The sequence below is a fragment of the Oryza brachyantha genome, chromosome 7 (assembly GCF_000231095.2).
Source record: "Oryza brachyantha chromosome 7, ObraRS2, whole genome shotgun sequence".
Classification (NCBI taxonomy): domain Eukaryota; kingdom Viridiplantae; phylum Streptophyta; class Magnoliopsida; order Poales; family Poaceae; genus Oryza; species Oryza brachyantha.
The window spans coordinates 12,130,514-12,151,807 of NC_023169.2; the positions used below are offsets into that span (position 1 = coordinate 12,130,514).

A 21,294-nucleotide genomic window follows, 5' to 3' on the forward strand; every position below is an offset into this window, starting at 1 on the left:
CAAGCTCATGCAAGCACGCATGCATGGTCGGAGTAGATCATTTCAATTTCTCCAGCAGCCTTTTTCACTTACTTCTATGCTCCATCACGTACTGAAAACAATATAAAATTTCACTGCCCCGAAATACAACATGTGCGAAATTGTTGTATGCCATTATTTTATATATATCGAGTACGGTATAAACTATAGCTAGCGCCCACGATTGATTAATTAAGGCAGCACGGGTGAGTAAAAACGCGTTTCGTAGCGGCTACTCTGGGTTAGGATATATCCCGATCCACTTTCTCAAAACGTTTAATTATTATTTTTCTTGACGTAGTTTACATGATTGGTTTTGAACTCGTCTCGTTTTAATAATTTGAATCGAATTTCATAATATCGTATCGCCTGATAGGAATCTCAAACAAGAAAAAGATGCCTTCGGTTTGTGCATATAATCATAGGCAGAAGTAGACGGGGAGTATTGTTAATTCATTGTTGATGGTCTGTTCCACAATTATTTTTAGGGCCATAATAGTAAAGTAATATAAACAAAAGAATAATAATCAGATTCCAACCATCTTTGGTTGAAGCTGCCCAACCACCACCCAATCAACAAAAGAGGGGAGAAGATTATTCAACCAATGCACTATGCTACACACCACACGCTTTTTTTTCTCATCTAACTTCTCTTCTTGAGAGAGAGAGAGAGAGAGGGAGGAGAGAAAAGTAAGAAACAAAATTCATAAAATTCATATTACAAAATTTTTTCAAAAAAAAAGGAGTGAGAGAAGGAGAGGAGGGGAAAAAAATTAGAAATCGAAGAAATTAAATCCTCTAAATTGGCTCAGCTCAGCTAGCCGTCGAAGCCGGTTCGGCTCCAGACGGCGTCGCGGACGCGGGAGGCGTCGCGGCCCTTGAGCGTCCGGCCGACGCCCTCCACCACCGACGACCTCGCCTGCCGCCGCGCCAGGTACACGTGGGGCGGCACCCACCCGTCGCCGTCGTTGGCCTCGGCCTCGGCCTCGCGGCGCTTCTCCTCGGCGTAGGCCGCCGGGTCGGGGTCGGCGTAGCGGCCGGGCCAGGCGGGGACCTGGACCGGCGCCGACGCCGCCGCCATCATCACCTGCCGCCCGTCCGCGAACGCGCGGCTCAGCCCGCCCACCTTCCGCGTCGTCCCGCCGCCGCCGATCTCCAGCCCCCCACCTCGCCGATCCGCGGGCCCCTCTGAGGGCGGCGAGTACCAGACGTCAGCCTCGGCCAGGTCGGGCAGGTCGTCGTCGCCGTACGCCGGCGCCACGGAGCCGCCGCGGTGGTGGCCGTGGAACCCGAGGAACCTCTCCGCCGCCGCGAACGCCCCCTGCGGAGGCTTCCGCGCCTTGGCCATCGACCGATCCCACGGCGGCGTCGCCGTCGAGAGGAGAGCCGGTGGCGCACGAGACCGTGACTTGCAGCTCCGCGACGAAGCGAGAGAGAGAGAGAGAAAGAGAGACTACTGGTGTGGTGGAGCAAACGGTTTGGCGCATGGGGCGAGCTGGGCCCGAATATATAGGCCCGCACCGACCTACGTGGCGGGGAGGTGGGCCCACAGGAGCGGCGGTGCGCTTATGGGACCCGCAGCACGAGCCTTTTTTTTTTGTCCTTAACCACTTCACGCTAGGCTACTGCGCTCCGGTCTCGCTCTCGCTCTCGCCGTTACGTGGCCCCGGCGTATACCCAGCGGCGAACCTAATACATACTAATTATTTAATTTTATATTTGTATAATATAATTTAATAATAATTGAATAATTTATCCGAGATACGAGGATCTCGAAAAGGTGAACGTAGGTTCGCCACTGCTTATACCTCTATCTGCAAATAGAAGTAATTTTTTATATATATGTATTAAGGGCATGTTTGTGCATTTTAGTTTTAGTTTTTTCGTCGATCTGGAAACCAATTAAATTAGTTCGGTTTTCTAACAAAAAATAGAACGGAGTAAGGCACATTTTTCTTAGGCCATCCTCAATGCAAGTTTTATGGATATGATTACCTAGAGTGACATGTCATCTAAAAAGTTTGAAACTAGGATGAAACACACCTCTCTCAATACATAGTTTCATCTATTGTTGTTTCCTAGGTTACATGCCAGACACAAATTGTCTAGGTAACAGTGCACAGAAGGTTTCATCTCCATGAAACTCATTTTATCTCTCTCTTCATTAATATTTTGCCACATCATCAAAAATGTCTACATAGCATCCTATTTATTGTACATGAAACTCTCATTGAGATCGGCCTTATAAATTTTAAATTCAAGGGGTAGAGTGGAGTACCTACGTGGCTTCGTGCCTTCGTGGCTACGTTTCGCTACTGAAATTTAAGATTTTTTAGCTACCTATATACTCATACATCGATTAATATATATATATATATATATGTATATCTTTATTTTTATTAATTTTGTACGAATTTAGATAAATATAGAAAATCCGGTGAAACGGATGGATTAAACCAAACATGCTCTACGGCTCCATTCGACAAACGACGAGTGATCGTTGTTAGGTTGGTTAATCAAACTTAACTCCTTTGTGACGGTCAATGCGTTTTGGGGTTGTCGATGATTATCCATCCATCGATCCAACCTGCGTGCAATTAATGGCCGTAATAAAATGGGATCATCGATCTGCACGAAATGACCTACCGTGCGTACGTGTTACTACGTGCGTGTACACACTCATCCGACGCGGTTTACTGTGGCCGAGCGTATATCGAATTATCGATGGATAATTTTGTATGGGTTCTTAATTAATTAAATGTTAATTACACAAATACGCAATCTACCCGGTACTAGCAACGCATACGTCATGTCCTTATCGTAATATCTACGCTGTCGATGCAGGTTACACCTGGAGGGGAGTAACCATATCTACTCACCACTCAGCTGATCAGAGGATATACTAATCATAATACTGCCCAAACTTTCCAGAAATAAAATAATAAATATACTAATCATAATGCACAGCTAGCAGCAGAGCCAGTAACCAATTCCTCGGAAGCTTCCCTACTTCTTTCCTCTTTTGTTTTGTTATAGTAATAAAAAAATCAAACATAACAGCATGCATACGTGGATTGATACATTATAAACATCGGCCCTCATCTTACATATGTTTGTACTTGTAACCTAATTTTAAATTTAAAGTTAATTTTAAAGCTTTATTATTTATTATTTATTTTTAGATCACTAAAAGTAAGTATATAAGAGTATTAGTCACATATTATAGTTTTATCTTTTATAATTTTTTATTTATATTATCTCCGTTCATGCGTACCTCTTTTTAATATTGTCTAAATTTATGTGTTGATGCATGCATATAATTTATATGTGCGATTTTTAGCATGTATATGAATTTAGATCCGATTTTTATTCGTTGTGAGACGGGGAGTATTTAGACCCTGTTTAGTTCCTTTAGTTATATGACTAAACTTTAGTCACATGACTAAAGTTTAGTCCCTATTTTAGTCTGTGTTGTTTGGTTCAAGGGATTAAAGGGTGACTAATGAGCAGTTAAAGTAGTACTAAAGGGTGGATTTGCTTATTGGGCCCCATGATTAGTCCCTTTAGTTCCAAATAAGCACCTCCTTTAGAGACTTATTTTAGCATTTTAAATATACGATTTATTAGTCCCTTTTATTTGGGACTTTAGAGACTAAAAAGACTAAAGGGACTAATAAGTAGTGACTAAACATGAAACAATCATAGGGTTAGAAACAGAGAGATGGGGCCGATTATGTCGCGCCGTGCGACTACACGACACGGTGGCAAAGGGAAGGGAGCATCTTCTTTACCCCTTGGAGGGTCCAGGAAGACCGGGTCCACGGCGGCGGGACCGGTAAGTATGGTGTGTGTGCTGCGTACATGACGGCGAGGTGGGCCAGCCGCCCCCACGTGGACGCGGGGCACTCGCGCGATCGCGAAGTCCGGCGGGGCCCACCGCGCATGTGTGAGCCGCGCTGGCCGGTGGGGCCGCCGTAGGCGGCGTGACGTCATCCCCGGCAAGTAGACGCGGCCGCCGCGCCGGCCGCCACGTGCGTGCGACCGAGCGAGCGAGCTGCCTACGGGCTACGGTACGTGCAAATTGATCGTGTCCACGTGAGCTCCGTGATTTAGATTAGGAGGAGAAGAAAAGGCGAGTAATTAAGCAGGAGTGGTGCCTACCTAATCGGTTCATTGTACCTGGACGTAAACAGGGATATGGATTCATACGGCAAGGGAAGGAGGGAGCGTAGTAGTAGCTCTCTCTGTGCATGCGTATGTGGACGCGTGCGCTGCTCTTTCCTTGGTGAGGTGATTTTTGGTGGGAGTGAAATCGAAAATGAAAAACGGTCCATGTTCAGTGAACTTGCCGGTTTAATGGCGCTTCTGAAACCAAAACCAAAACCAAGCTTGGCTGCCAAGTTTTCGCAACCTCTGAAAAACATAAATGCTGCAGCCTGGAAGGAGATGGAGGAGAGGGGTAGGAAGACAGGTCAAAGTCTGAGTCACATGAGCAGCTATTCAGAATTTTAATACTCCTAGGAGGCAGCCCACCGTTTGTTTAATTAATACTATCTCCGTCCTATAATAATTTTATTTTTTATTTTTTCGTGTCCAACGTTTGACCATTTGTCTTATTTAAAAAAATAGTCACACATAAAATACTATTTATGCTTTATCATCTAGTAAAAATAAAAATATTAATCGTAAAAAAATTTCAAATAAGACGAAGAGTCAAAGCATTATATCAAAAAACTGAAAAATAATCTTATTTCAGGACAGGTGTAGTACTCTTATATTGTATCTTAAATTTTTGGTTTCTATGTTCAATATTTAATAATTTATCTTATTTAAAAAATTTATAGAAAAACTCAAAAAAATCACATGTAAAGTACTATCAATAATTTATCATCTAATAATAACAAAATATTAATTGTAAAACTTTTTAAATAAGACAAATAGTCAAACATTGTATCCAAAAACTGAAGAATGAACTTATTTTAGGACGGAGGGAGTAGATGCTATAAATTAGTATATATTATTTGTATATATGTCTATATTTATTACTACCTCCGTTCTGAAATAAGATCATTTTTCAGTCTTTTGATACATTGTTTTGACCTCTTCGTCTTATTTGAAATTTTTTTGCTATTAATATTTTTATTCTGACCAGATGATAAAACATGAATAATATTTTATACGTGACTAATTTTTTAAATTTTTTTATAATTTTTTAAATAAGACGAATGGTTAAACGTTGGACACGGAAAAACGAAAAATAGAGTTATTATGGGAGGGAGGCAGGGGCATATATATTAATCAAGCGAATAATAGAAAGTTCTACGTTTCATATTAGCATGTGGTTCCCAGTGCTTGTGTTAACACAGGCAATGGGCCTTCCACGGAGGCCACAGCCCATAGCAGCAAGTATGAGATGGGCCGGAATAAGACGAACAGCGAGCCCGAGCCCAGAGTGCATCGCATGTACTAGTAGACGATAGAAAAAAGTCCACCAAAGGTCTCTGAACTTACATGCGAGTCTGTTTTTCATCCTTTAACCGGAATACCAGATATATATACCCCTAAACTCGTATAATCCGTCTAAAAAGGTCCCTCAACAGTATTGACTTATTTTTTTGACTGTTTTGTTGATGTGGCGTCCGGTGGGTCTTACATGTCAGTTTTTTTTTCAATTTTTTTTTCTCTTGTCTACTTTTTTCCCCTTATCTTTCCTCCTCTCCTCTCCTCTCATCTCCTTTCTCTCTTCTTTCTCTTTTATATGCTTCTCTCCTAGGCTGGGGCAGACGGCGGCAGGGGCTGGCGGGCTGGGACCGGGTGGTGGCGGGGGTTGGGGCGAATGGCGGTGGGCGAGCGGCGGCGGGGGCAGGTGGGTTGGGGCATGGTCGGCGGCCTGCGGGCTAAGGCTGGGACTGTTTCTCTACTGCTGATATGTATAATCAGGAGAGATTTAAGGGAGGGGCGATCTGCTCCTCCCGGAGCGATCCACGCGATTTTATACTGGCGTGTTCGTTTCTGCCGCCATCCACATCTTCTTTTTTTTTGTGCCTGCTTCTGCCCTATGGGCCTCTGCCCTATGGGCCTCGTCCTATGGTCCTTGACGTTCTTACTGTAGGTGGGCACGGGAGATCAGGAGAGAGGCAGCCATTTTGCCTCCTGATTTTTTTTTGGCTTTCAGCTAGATGGGCGGCATGCTGTGTGGGCCCTATTAGCTTGCTGGGCGGTGGACTAAGGGCTCATTCCTATACATGTGTTGCATTCATATCTTGTTGCATATATTTTTGCGGTGCACCGAGACCATGAACATGTATTTCTCCTGTTCCCTTGCTGTATGTGTGGGTCCTATGACTGTACCAGTTAGAAAATTAAAGATAGACAACGCCCTGCACACCTGCTCGAGACAGCGTGCGTTGCCAGAAAGCCATAAATCTGACCGATGGTTTTCCCCTCCATTTTTTCTGCCTCTTCTCTAGGCTAATCCCATTTTCTCCTTTTGCTGGTGCGTTCTTGCTCTGCTACTCATGGCGCTTCTGAGATAGGTGATCTTTTGCCGTGCAGCCTTCATCGCACTCGCCTGCTCTTACTTCTTTCCTTCATCTTGCAGCGACATGTACGATGTTTCTGCCCTCGGCCACGCCCGCAGGTCAAATTTCGCTGCTCATTTCTCAGCCAAGGTCAGCCCCACATATCCTTTCTGCTTGCGACCGATGGGTTCCTGTTGTCAATGAATGTATATGGTCGATGGATCTTGCACGTACTTCTTTCTGCCATTCAGAGGTTCTGGTTTTGGTTTTGTTTCGTTTTGTTCTCTGCCTTCTTGCGGGTCCTGCTATATCGATGTCCTCAGCTTCTCAGTTGTCTGTGCTCCCGTCACCGCACACGCAACGTGGTGTTGTGCTCTCGCTCATGCTATTCTTCGTTTGTTTACGATATTTTCTCCATGAACATGTAGCACCACATAATTGCCCCTGTTGTATTAACCTTTACACGATACCAGGGACAGTACTAGGCCTAGGGCAGATATGGCTGGAGCCGTAGATCTAGATCCATAATCCCTTTAAAATTATACAAAATTAACATATAAATTTTAAAAATAGTTAATACCTCATTAACTTAGCTCTACTCTTTAAAATTTTCTGGTTCCGCCCTTGCACGGTACGTTCGCTGTAACATGCAATTCCTTCCTTTCATCTATTACTAAGTTCTTATGATCCTATTTGTTTTGCTTGAGGCACTCTACCATGCAACAATAAATCTGTGGGTTAGCTGCATAGCTCTAAATGAACGGAGGGAGGGCGGCGCGAAGCGCGCCCCAGGTCCTAGTGTGATGAACAAGTCGGCTGTTACATGCGTACCTCCAGGTAGCAGCGCTGTTTGCAGCACCGTGAGGAGGACGACGACGATGGAGGACACAAGCTGAAGCAGTAGCAGCAGCGAGCAGCAATGTTGCCGCCGCTTCATCTCTTCCAGCTCCTTCCTCCTCTGCTTCATGCCTGAGCCTGACCGATCCAGCAGGCTGCAACTCAGCCACGTGAGAGCTTTTTTGTTCTGAATTTCCTTTGCCGTTAGATCAATTTACAAACACTGCACATGTGATACATTGATGATATTCGTATCGCGGAGAATTCTCGTGGTCAAAATTTGTCAGTCCAGGTTAATACCACTACTCAACTCGATCGATAGAGTGTTCACAAGTCAACTTGACGAAAGAAGTGCAATCACTTTGTTCGGTTTGTTTGAAGGCAATACGAAGACACGCGTAGTACAAATGACTTTGATGAACATCTGAACACCCACTTAATCTCTGCAAAAATAATCAGAGAGTTGAAATGGAACAACCAACAAAGGAAAATTATATAGTACTCCATTAACTATGCTCTCCGCCCCAAAATAATTAAGTTCACTCATTTTGGAATGGAGCCAGCGGATCGACGTATGCAGATGCAGGTGAAGGCGGTGGGGGCGTCGGGCAGCGTGCCATCCTCATTGACGACCTGGTCTGCTGCTGTCGGTGGAGGCCCGCACCCTTGCGTCCACCTGGGGCTGCAGCACCGCCAAGACGATCAACGCTGCCACCACAATGCTCGCCGTCGCCATTTGCATGCATGCACTCGCTCGCTGCAGTACCTTGTGCTGATTCTATTGTCCATCCACATCCAGCATGTATTATAGGGCTGCAGCCTCCTCTAATGAATACCTTGCATAGCTACAATATGTACTCCTTCAGGAGTTCAGGCAGAATCTCGTTTGCAGCTGATCGGGCCCCAGCTGAGGCCGCCGACCGCACCGCAGCTCGCCTGCCCCCGCCGCCATCCGCCCCAGCCCCAGGACGGGAGAGAAGCAGATAAAAAGAGAGAAGAGAGGAGAGGAGAGGAAGGAAGGGGGGGAAGAAGAGAACAGAAAAAAAAATTGAAAAACCCTGACATGTGGGACTCAATGGACGCCACATCAGCAAACCAGTCAAAGAAAATAAGTTAATTCTGTCGAGGGATCCTTTTTGGATGTATTATGCGAGTTTAAGGGTATACATTTATGATATTCCGGTTAAAAAAAAACAGATTCGCATGTAAGTTTACGGACCTTTGGTGGACTTTTTCCTAGACGATAAAACGGACAGGGTCACAGGATGGGCCTCCTTCTACAGAAACGATTTTTAGTGGGCCGGCCCTTTTGCCACCAGCCCCAATAGAATGGGCCTCTTTGTACGAACAAAGGAGTCGTGTAAAAGCCTCCTGTAAGCCCATATATACTGAGCTCGTGAAGTCGCAAAGATATGGCCCAAGACTGGGCTGGTCCACGATGGGCAAAGCCCACCACCGCACAAAATGTTGGACGTAAGCTTTGGGCCTATTTAGGAAGCTTTCAGCCTCTCCTAAAATCTTTAACTCCAAATAATCCAGATTTTCACATAGATTATGAGAATTTAGAGTTGACGAAATCTAGAAAATGAATTACTCCTATCTGGAAAATGAATTACTACTAAATAGAATTTAGATTATGAGAATTTATAGTTGACGAATCTAGATTTTTCAAATAGAAGATAGAAGCTGAAAAGCCTAGCTTATGAGAAGATAACTTCTCACAAGTTGGCTCTTACTTTCCTACAGCTAGTTGCTTCTGTCCTAGGAAATTGATGTACAAGTACTCTAAGACACTCGGGAATTTTTAATTTTAGGAAAGGAAAATGGTTATTAAAGTTTTAAAAATTAAGCGGGAAAATCATTTAAACCTCTCTAATTTGTCGATGGAATTCATACAAATACACACCAAGTGCATGTATAATAGTCTAGACAATTCTATTTATTTGATGTAGCATACAACCAAACACACAAGTTGTACAATTGATTATCTATTTAGTTGTTTGTATCATATTTAATATATTTTTTTATGTTTGTATTTGTTACATGCAGACTAATTATACAAGATTTTTCTGTAAAATAGGTTACATGTAGCCTAAGAGTATGTGAGTCTAGACAAATGAAAAGATAGTGACCAAGTTTTTTTTAAGTTAATGGTGCAATGCTGAGTAATCTGATATGAATAGGTATAGACTGTGATGTAGTTAGGGCCTGTTTGAAGAGCTTCTGATAAATGGAGTTTCTCACGTAATTTTCAAGAGTCAAAAAGCTCTCCTAAACAGTACTTAGCTTCTGAAAATCTGGAGTTACATAATCCAGAAAATGAATTAGAAGTCAGAAAGCTGAAAAACCGGCTTTTCAAATTCTGAAAAGCTAGTTTCTCACCGGTTGTTTATTAGAATCTTAAACTTCCCAAACAACCTCTCAGTAAGTATGGTAGCTAGTCAAATGAGCTTAATTAGGTGCTTGTTGATTGCCCCCACCTCCACGGGAAGATCGACAGCCCGGCGACGATGGCGACCGGCCAATGGCCATAAGGTGGCGGCCGGCGGCGATTTGCGCATCAAATCAACCAGGTGATCAAATAATCATTGAACCTACTGGGCATATATTCCCAACCAACTGAATTTGTTGACCTAGAACTAGAACCGATTTCAGCACTTGCTGTTGGTGTGGGATATGCATGGGGTGCTACTACAAGAATTAGTTTTACCTAATTAAAAAAACACTACAGCAAGCATCAACATCGGTAGTTTGATTGGTGCATACCATTGCGCAATTGTTTAAGAGCACCACCAGCATCAATCCTTCTCATATTTTCAGAGGGAAAGAGTATAGAAATCAACGCTACTCTCTCCGTAGTTTAATAGACAGTGACTTTTTCACACGTGGTTGACCATTTATTTTATTAAAAAAACTTATGCAATTGTCATTTATATATTTTGTTGCGATTGAATTTTCACGAATGTATTTCAATTATAGCTGATATTTTTCTCATAGTTTCGCATAATTTTTTGAATAGGACGAATAGTCAAGTATGTATCAAAAAGTCAACAACGTCGTCTATAATAAAACTGAGGGAGAACTTTTTTAAATATAACAAGTTAGTTTGGAAGTTGGAGGCAAGTGTTGGGCCACTGTACAAGATGAAATACATTCATTTCGAACGATCTGATCAGTGTTGGGACCATCCCAAAAGTTGCAGTATTTTGGAATTAATAATGGTCTCAAAAATACTTTTGTATATGCGTAGGTCTGATTTGTATGTTCAAATGTTACGTCTCCCATGTAGCTAGCGTCGATACTGATCATCGCTGCTAATCATTTGTTTCAGTTGAGATACGCTTAATCATTAGAGTTTAGAGTTCTGGTCACCGTAATTAGCTGGATACGGGCAGAAGGCCAGAGCGGCAAAAGGCGACCTCCTGACCATTGCAAAGATCACACAAGAAATTAAAGCTGCAGATCGATTTGATAATCCCAGTAGTTTGCACGAAGTCTACCTCCCAGACGTGTTCAGTTCAGAGCAATCAGTCGTAAAATGCAGCTGTTCTTTGGAACTAATGTTTACCTAGTGATGCTAATGATTTGTTATATGCAGTAGTCAGTAGAGTTTGGAGTATTTATCAATCATTCATACTTACCATAGTCTGAACACATGCTGACATGCATGTGCTTGCTCCATGTTATGTCAGGAAAAGAAAATATAAATATTGGGGCTTGATGATTGATTACGATGGTTAGAGAGTTTCATGGTTTCTTCTGTGATCAGATTAACTTTGAGTGAAGAAAGAGATGAGAGTATCTCACTTATAATCTAAGATGAGCTGGTGTTTCTTCTTTCTTGCAATCTGTTCAGAGTTCAGACTTTTCAGAGAGGCTTGTGTGTCTCCTTCTGTTCTCCTTTTTCCTTTCTTACGAGTTACGAGATACCCACTGCATTATGGTTAGATATATACCTTCTATTGAAATAATACAAGTGGGTCGCAAAACCTAATTGGGATAAGAAATTCAAGAAGCTTAAAGACATACGATGAGCACTTCGCAACTGTACAAACTGTCCGACGAACTAACATGAAAAGAGAACCAATTTTCCTTCCAAACAGAGGTCCCATGATGCAAGACTCCACCATATTGAGTTCGAAATGAAGTATCCCGGGTTCATTGTTTGGGCCCAGCTAACCGATGCTTCTTTTTAAATAGAAACTATCATTATTAATGATAATATTCAGTAATAGATTTTCTAATAACCATCAATCAACTGATTTTGAAAAAAAAAGGCAATCAAAATTTCAATCTTTAGGAATCCTTTGGCATCCATAGTTTTGTTTTTGCAAATACTTATGAGTTATGAGCCAAAATATAAATTTTAAAACTTAATTTTAAAGTTGATCTTATGCTTTTTTTTATCTTCGTAGAATCTCTGTGGACATGCATATAATTTTTTTACCGACAATTATTTTTTATTTGTAAATAAGTTGTTTTGTTTTTTTATTCAAAAAGCAAAACAATAGAAGCCTTCCAAAACATTTTGAACACGCAGAAATATAAAAAATGTAGAAATAAGATGTCATTGGCAATAGGATCCTACAGGATTCCTAATTTGTGGAAAATAAAATACTTGAATCGAAGGAATTAGAGAGTGTATAGATATATGAAAGAGGGTAAGGGCATGCATTGGACTTCTAAAAGGAAATAAAACATGAGCTAGGACCTCACATTTGTCCGAAGGAGTGATTAGATATGCGTCACAATTTGTAACGCATTCTTCGCTGACACTAACCTTATGAATATTAAACAAGCTTAGGCCAGGTTTAGTTCCTAAAAACATCATATTAAATCTTTGGACACCTAAATAAAACATTACATATACATGAACATTAAAACTAATTAAAACTAATACACAGTTATGGGAGAAATCGTGAGACAAATCTTTTGAGCCTAATTAGTATATGATTAGTTATAAGTGCTGCAGTAACCAATATGTACTAATGATGAATTAATTAGCTTCAAAAGATTTTCTTCTCGCGGTTTCCGGACGGAATTTGAAATTTGTTTAGAATTAGACTACATTTAATATTTTAAATATGTGACCATACGCATCGACATGACCTCCCTCCCAAAAAATTTTCAAAACTGAACGCGGCCTTAATTCGTCGCAAGACTGACAAAATTATGTTTCATTCGTCGCAAGACTGACAAAATTATGTTTCAAGAGGCGGGGATAAGGTGGGTTAGTTACATAGTTATGATGGTTGTGATGAGGCGGTGAGGCCTCTACCACTAGGTATATGATTAGGGTGAAGAGAGAAGCGTATGAGGCTAGGGCAAGTTTAGTATCCGGTGTTTTCGTATGGTTATTTAAGATAATGAAATTCGTTTTGGTTTTTGTTTCATAGTAGTTAGTATCAACTATAACAGAGGTTGGAGCTAAATATCGTCGATTTGTTTAAACTCTAAAATTTTCTCTAACGCTACGTTCTAAACAACTTCTTACCCACACGCAAAATAATAGACATTATTAGTATATGTTTAGTTAAGTATTAGCTATTATAAACTTGAAAGTTAATTTATTTTATTCTTTAAACAACTTATATATAATTTTTTAATAAAGTTATATCACTTGGTAGTTTTAAAAACATCACAGAAACGATACAACCACTCAGTCCATAATCTCTGTAGATTACGCAATCTTAATGTACACAATCGGAGAGTAGTAGAGTAGTAGTACGATGAATTAAGGTGGTGTTGATGTGACTATAGAGTAACACAACACTTGTTTAGCAGGTATTATCTCCGCTTTCACGTATATAAGATATATTTATTGATTTAAAAATATATTTAGATAATATCAATCATCTTATAAAACATCAGAATGAAGAAAATATTATTTAACGGCGGTAGATTTGGTACTCCACTAGTAATAGTTTGCAACTAAATACCTCCGAGCCTCCGGAAGGGCCAACAGAGGCCACGTTCACCGCCTACGCGGCATGTGGGCCCCCGCGGGGTATTCCACTTTTCAGCCCGTTTCACACGTCGCGCCACCGCCGGGGATGCATCCGGACCGTCCAGCCCTCCCTCCCTCCCTCGCACGCACGAATCTCGTCGCACCGCCTCGGCGCCACGTGTACGCGGCGGCGGTCGGGTCAGCGGCCGCGGCCCTGGCAAAAACCTAGACTCGAAATCCCAGCCATCCACGTGTCCCCCCTCCCTCCCTCCCTCCAAAATCTCCACGCCTATAAATAACACCCCCCACCGCCGCGGCCGTCGCCGAGATCGAACTCCATTTCCTCCCGTCGCCTTCAAATCGAACTCGAAAAATCGAACTATCCGCCATGGGCAACAACTGCCTCCAGAGGTCGCGCGGCCGCGGTGCCGGCGACGACGCGTCGCATTGCGACGCCGAGAAGGTGTTAGTGGAGGAGGAGGAGGAGGAGGAGCTGCAGAAGGGGGAGAAGGTGACGGAGGTGAAGATCCGGATCACGAGGAGGCAGCTGGAGGAGCTGCTCCGGCGGATGGAGGACGGCAAGGGCGGCGGCGCCGCCGTCTCGGAGCTCCTGTGCATGACGAGCAGCTGCAACTTCCGGCACCGGCCGGAGCAATGGAGGCCGTCGCTGCACGTCATACCGGAGTGATCTCAGAGCTCTCATGAGCTCAGCTTCCATGGTACCAACCAATCGATTATATGCTGTTGCTGTTGCTGTTGCTAGCTGATAGCGTAAACAACAACACCAAGGTTTGATCATGCAGCTAGCTACCTAGTGACTGCCATGATTGATAGGATGCATGTGATTAATTAGTTGGTGGTAATTAATTAGTACTTTATGATTACCTCTTGTCGAGTTAATATGTATAGTATCACGATGTGCGCAGGCTGTACATTTTGTAGGTTTCAGAAAGAGATGGTAGTAGAGACCTAAGCTAGCTAGCTAGCTATGTATGTTTGTAGCAGTAAAATAAATAATAATAATAATGGTATTGGTATTGGTATATAATTTATATCTAGATGAGTGAGATGTAAATTGAAGACATACATATATGTAGTGTATGTGAATTGGCATTGGACGAGGATTAATTCTTTCATTGATGACCATCGATTAATCTCTTGTAGATCGACATTGAGTAATTAGACAATTTTACTATCTTTAAAAAATATTTTTAGGTATCAAAATTAACACATAAAATTTGGTATTTAGAGCTACAAAGTAGCTGAAGGTATCAAAATTAATGCTAGAAAATAAGTTACTTCCGGTAACTTTTCAGTAATAGTTATATTGCTCTTGGTAATTTGTTCAATACAGCTGTGAATAATGCAGTGTCTGTTACCTTTTAATTTGTACTTCAAATTATCTTTTAAAAATCTGTTTTAAAAAAACATTTTCTGACAAAAAAACAGTTCAGACGAGGAGAGGTCAAGAGAGGAAATATACAGGCATCAACCACTACACAACCTGATGCACATTGGCTGTATATATGTGTATGTTGCTCCTGTGCCTTTCCCTTTGGAAAGATCCAGATTTGATCAGTAAACCAAACCAATCAGCTGGACATTCATGTATTGAGGGTGAATTAAGCAGGAGAAACTAACAACCATATCATGCAGTAGTTTCATCATCATCATATATACCCATACTGTCATATGTGCTTGTCACTGTTATACATGTCTTAGGCATTTAGCACTTTGTAAAGCAATTAAGTGGAGGACGTGGCTGCTCTGCAGTTAGTTGCAGCTGTGTGGAGAATGGACAGAGTTGGTTGAGATGGTGAACCTCCACTCCTAGCTCTTTGTAGATGTTTGATTACTCTCTTAATCATCACTGTGATCATCATCATCATCATGCCTTGTCTCCTAATTAAGGATGTTTTTTTTTTAAAAAAAATTGTTCCTTGTTTTGACTTCTCTCTTTTATCTTGAGAAGTTTTTTGGTTGAATTCTGCCGTTCTGGGCACCACGTTCGTTAGCTTCTTCATGTAGAGTATTTTACTTATGGATCTTGGAAAGATTATTCTTTTTTAATTAGACACATGCAATGTTTCAAAAAAATAAAAAGGACACATGCAGTGGTTTCTCGACAGATTCTGGAAGTGGACTTTTGGTTGTACAGCTAATATGATATCTTCTGTATGTTCCATCAACTATTCACCTGTATGTACTGGTCATTGGCTCAGACGGTGCGACTGTGCGAGTTCTTTCAAAAATAAAATTTCACTCTATCTTTTTTTCAAGCTTTGATCGGTGTTGCTTGACAAAAAAACAGGAAGGGCTTTCGTACTGAAAATCTAGTAGAGTTTTTATATAAAAAGAACAGCCTAGAAGAGCACTTGTGCGTTCGTAAACATGAAAAATGGATGAAATTCTACCAGTTCCATGGTAAATTAAAGTTTTATCTAGTCATTTATTGTAACGAACTAAGAATCGTCTAAGATTAAAATTCACTGAGGTGTGTGTATTCTCCGTTGAACTCTTCGGACTGTCCTGCTCTGCTCTCGTCTCACTCCTTTGATCTGATCAAATCCCTGTGCTGTTGACTTGGGAAAGAAAAAATATTTTTTGGATAGATTTTGGTCTAAATTTCCAACCATGGACCTGACTTGTGGCGGCATAAGAAATAATTTAACCTAATTTACCATCTCTCCGGAGATATTCTTTGGTCAATCATGTAATTGGCTGAGACGGCGAGTTGATAGATTCATATTTCTGCTGCTAACTTCTTTCTACCAGTAATCTGCTCGTCATGTTACAACCAAATAAACTTTGAACAGTTTCAATATTAATTTGTGGAGAACTGCAGTGTGACACACAAGGTGAGGATTGAACTTATTGACCCGATCCAAACTAAGTCTGCTAAAAGTTTCGTCCATGCAAGCTTATCCTGCATACGTAGCAGCGAGTTGAAGAACAGGCAGCAATGACACAGCTGCGTAGAAGACTTCACAAATTTGCTCTGATAAACTGTGGAATCAACTTGAGGCAGTGACGAACTAATCATCAATCATGCACAGCTTAAGTGATTAACAACACAGCGATGATGTTACTGCAGCGCTGAAAGTCAGCTGGCTCCTTTTGTCTGCGTATGTAATTCAGTGTAAACCCTGTCCGCTGAATAAATCTGCAAGATAAAGTATTTTTTTTCCTATGGATAATTACGTGTGGCGTATGAAGCAATTCTAGCTTCCTGGGTTGTGTGAGGAGGTTGTTTTTTTTTTTACAACTTGCAATCATCGGTTTCAATTTTTTACTGCATTTTGCAGAGGTTGACAACCTCACAAGCACATATGTAGTGTCTTCCTGAAACTGAAGCCATTGTCCAGGTTCATTCCGTATTGGCCACTGAATCCAATCCCAACTTGGCAGGGGAATAAGGAGAAAAACTTGATTGCGTTGCATTTGGATGGCAAATAGATTTATTTTCTAGTTGCAACTAGTGTCAAACATGTGCCATGAATTTCGATGTGCTAGCAGCTGATCCTAAAACTTCTGTATCTCATGTGAGAACGTCAGACTATTTTGTCTCTGCACTCTGGGCTGAATATGTAGAAGCCAACATGGCATGAATCCCTGCAATTTGTTATCAGAATTCAGAAATGGGCCAAGCAGACGAACATAGGATACCAAAGCTTTGCAGTTGCAGAGGCGTCAGTCACCACGGCTTGCTGAGCTGCAGGCCTAATCCTTGTTCAGTTTCTTGACCCAACTCTATAGCAGTGAGGCTTTGGAACAAAGGCCTTAATTTGTACCCCAGAAATTAATGGAGAGAAGTTGGTGCTTTGAAGTAGCCGAGACAGACAGGAGCCCAGTGCTTAAAAACATTAGGTCAGAAGTCAGATTTATAGATTGAAAACTTTAGAGTAATTCAAAGACTCTTGTCAAAAGGCAGTCCAAAGTACGCTAATAATGCGCCTCAGACCATCACACGTATTAAAATGCAAAATAGCTATATCAAATCCTAAAAAACTCTCCTTCCATTAATGATTTCAAATGATTGGTTTAAAAACAAAAGGATTGATATGCGTAGTTTAACCTTGAAAAGTACTATTATAATATCATTAATTTATTAAATTTATAAATCTATTCTAATAAAAAATGATAAAAGATGCAAACAAATTTCTAAAGAACAATATTTTTCAAATGCTTGGCTTAAGAAAGAAATGGTATGCATAGTTTTACCTCAAAAGGTGCTCTTGTAATATCATCAATCTATTGCATCTTATAAATTTATTCTTATAAAAAAATAATCCAATTTCTAAAAAAAATCATTAATCTTTCAAATGCATGGTTTTTTAAAAAAAGAAATGGTGTGCATAATTTACCTCGAAAAGTACTATTATAGTATCATCAATTTATTGGATTTATAAGTTTATTCTAATAAAAAATGATGGTCCAAATTTTAAAGTTTAATTAAATCTTATCCTAAACATATAATACTTATAACTAGAGGGGCATATACATGACTAAGTAAGATCGATAAAAAAATCATAAAGAAACATGTATGGAAAGAAGAGGTACAGGGCCGCGTTCACAGGCATGGCTAAGTGCAGGTATAATAATAGGTTATAAGCCAGCTATAAATATATTTTAAAGAGATAAGAGGGGAGAGAGAAGAGATATGAGCTACTAATTTGTAGCCAGCTGCACACGGGCTCCAAGACAAAATATATGTAAGACATGTGGGACCATGTATTGTGTTTTGTAGATAACTATTGTATGTATGAATTGGCTATTAGATTGACTATAGATGAATTAGAGCAAGTAGTTGGCTATACTATTGAACTTGCTCTAAGTTAACTTATCTCCCTTATTTTCCACGCACACACTTCCCGAACTGCTAAACGGTGTATTTTTTAAAAATTTTCTATAGAAAATTTGTTTTTAAAAATCATATAATCTATTTTATATTTTAGTAATTAATAATTAATTATGTACTAAATATTAGTCCGTTTTTCACGCTGGGTAAGTTAACTTACCCTTCACTTGCCAAACACGGCACAGGAGGTGTTGATATTGCAAAAAGAATAAAAAAAACGGACACCCATACTTATCTAGATATAGGAGGTCTTAGCGAAGATATCCGGATATGTATAGAACACAAAATCAATTAACTCCTCTTTCTAGGAAGTAGAGGTATAAAGAGGAAATGTACCTTCAATTCATAGCATTAATTGTCATATTGTGGAGGCTAGTACCTAACTTATCTGCTAATAAGGTGCTGCAACTTGACGTTCAGTGTGAGTGATTTTCACTTCTGCTTCGACTATCGGTTGTTGCTATTACGTTCAAACAGTACTCCTCTCTCCCATCAAAAATATTTATACTTTAGAATAAGTTTTGATCAAACCATTAAAATTATGACCATTAATAATTTCTTAAATGCATAGTTTACAGAATAAACAAATGAAACACATAGATTTCCCTTAAAAAATCATCATAATATCATAATTTTTGGAGGTTTTATAAATTTATTTTAACGTAAATTGATTATCATAATTTTTAAAAGCTTACTGTAAACGACAAATAATTTTGATGGTAGGAAGTATTAAGTACTAACTTAGGAAGTATTAAGTACTAACTAACTAACAGTGTCATTGTACATGTTTATGATGGGTGATATACATCTTTGATAATATACCCCATTCATTCAAATAACATATATTTATAGATACAAATCGTAATATAAGTTTTATCCATATTGGTAGCCAGAAATAACTATATTTGAAGAAAATACTTTGTACCAAAGCCAATTGAAATGACAGTTGACAATTGACTCATGTCTAGCAGTGTAGGGATGGATAACAAGCTACGGCGTGTAGTTTGGTTGGTTTGAGTTTGTTACCTTAACGAGCTTGGTTTGTGACCTGGCTCTTTAACCAGCTCTATTTTATTACTCCTATTCTAGAGGTTAATCTAGACAATTAACTATCAAGATTCATATCCATGAATCCTTTGTATTTTTAGGTTTATTTCATCGCAGTTATTTTTTAGTCTTTACTTTAGATTTTTAAGAACATATATATAAAATTTTTATTCACAGATTATTTTTATTTTATAAATATGTCATTTGGATTTTAAAAAAACCAAAAATAAGATAAACTAAATATCATTAAAAGAGTAGACGCGACTTAAAGAAACAATAGATATATAAACATGAAGTTATTTTTTTTATTGCGGGCTAAACGAGATGCTCATGAGTTATCTCGTTCAGGAGCTAAAAGCCAGTTCAGCTCCGCTCGTTATGACCGGTACCTCTTTTTTATGGTCCTAATAGGAGGTATCACTTTTTTCTATGTAACAATATATCCTGGTACCTTCTTAAGGAAAGTAAAATTGCTCTTAATATTAATATTTCAATTATTTAGCTACCGATCGGTCATTCACAGTGAAGTCCCAAAGAGACAGCCTAGAGGGGGTGAATAGGTGTCCTAAAAAATTATTCCAAATCACAGTGGTTAGTACAGGGGCCGGACCGTCCGATCGACACTCTCGGGTTGCGTCCAGAGCTCTGGCCGAACCGTCCTAGTTAAAACACCGGACCGTCCGGTCAGTGAAAAATGCCGACTTGACAGTCTCCTTTTTTGGTGATGTTCCTGGGAACATGATGTGAACTTGTGTGGAATATAAAGGCAGAAAGATTGTAGGAACAATCAGAACACGGAAATCACAAGAACAATGACACGAGAGATTTATCCAGAAGTTCGGATCTTTCGATCCTACTCTCCGTTGAGGCGCTCTTGCGAGCGGGATCTCTCTCAATCATTTTCCTCTCTTGGCTTCCTCCCACAAGGCCAACACGGGTCTCCGAATTCACACCTAAGGACTAGCAACCCCTTCGATTGATCACCAAGGTCAAGATCAAGGCGGCTTGCCTAGCTCTACCCTGCAACCTTCTATGAGAAAGCACAAGAATCCACTATCAATCTTACATATTTTCTTGCAGAGGTTAGGCAACAACCTTCACAAACTTGCTCCCGGGCGATCTACACGAATCGTAGGCTCGCGGGCGACGCCTATCAGTCTAGGAGATCAATCTCTAAGAGTAATAGGCCACCTTGACTCCGCATGCATCCATCAACGCCCAAGAACGAACACTTTATCACTCACTAACCTAAACACTCTCCCTAAGACATGATCTAGCGATTAATCTCTCTAGGAAGTATTTTTGGGTTAGTGGGGAAGCTTGAGAGGTGCTAAACTTGCCCTAGCAACCAGAGAATTCGAACAGAAAGCCTCACCAACGGCTAGATCTCAAGGGGGCCTTATATAGGCTAGCAGATGTCACTTAGCCGTTGGAAAAGAAATCTAACCGGACTGTCTGGCTAGGTGGCCGGACCGTCCGGCCTACACTTAACTCACTCCGAGCAGGGGCCGGACCAAGGTCCGGACCGTCCTGCCACCGGACTGTCCGGCCAGGAGCCCAGACCGTTCGGTCCCTACTGCTTGTGAAAAACAGCAGCGAGCCTCCGCTCGATTTCGACTCAACCCTAACCACTCTTGGATGCATGCTTAGCTTCTGGTGACCCCTCTTAATAGTACGGAGTTCCTATGACTCAAGACGAAAAATAAAATCTTCTTCGAGCCCCTTCGTCTTCATAGAACCGTCGCTCCGGGTCACACATGCATCAAGTAAGTCGTGTAATCCTTCAATCAAATTGATCCCTTAAACTTATCTGCAATCACAACTCATTAGCGCACACATGCTTGGCTAATATTGTCATTAATTATCCAAAACTTCGTTTAGGGGCTAGATGCACTTTCACACAGTAGGGGTACTTCCTCGTGTGCTACGTGAGCCCAAACCACATGGAGACCACTCAATTCACAATAGAGGAGCCAAAGGTGGGACAACAAAATCTGAGGACGCGCAGTTGAGGATGCCAGGCTGACAGTGGGACTTGCCTTAGCCCAGTAGTCCGAGCCATATTT

The 21,294-nt window shown here is 40.8% G+C and overlaps 2 protein-coding genes across 2 annotated transcripts; one reads left to right on the forward strand and one right to left on the reverse strand.

Moving 5' to 3' along the window:
- Positions 1 to 724: 724 nt before the first annotated feature.
- On the reverse strand, positions 725 to 1,481 carry LOC121054972. Its single transcript, XM_040526243.1, has one exon. The coding sequence runs from the start codon at positions 1,364 to 1,366 to the stop codon at positions 836 to 838; it is 531 nt and encodes a 176-aa protein (XP_040382177.1). The 5' UTR covers positions 1,367 to 1,481; the 3' UTR covers positions 725 to 835.
- A 12,177-nt stretch (positions 1,482 to 13,658) lies between these two features.
- On the forward strand, positions 13,659 to 14,441 carry LOC102704072. The gene has a single exon (XM_015839574.1). The coding sequence runs from the start codon at positions 13,712 to 13,714 to the stop codon at positions 14,009 to 14,011; it is 300 nt and encodes a 99-aa protein (XP_015695060.1). The 5' UTR covers positions 13,659 to 13,711; the 3' UTR covers positions 14,012 to 14,441.
- Positions 14,442 to 21,294: the final 6,853 nt, after the last annotated feature.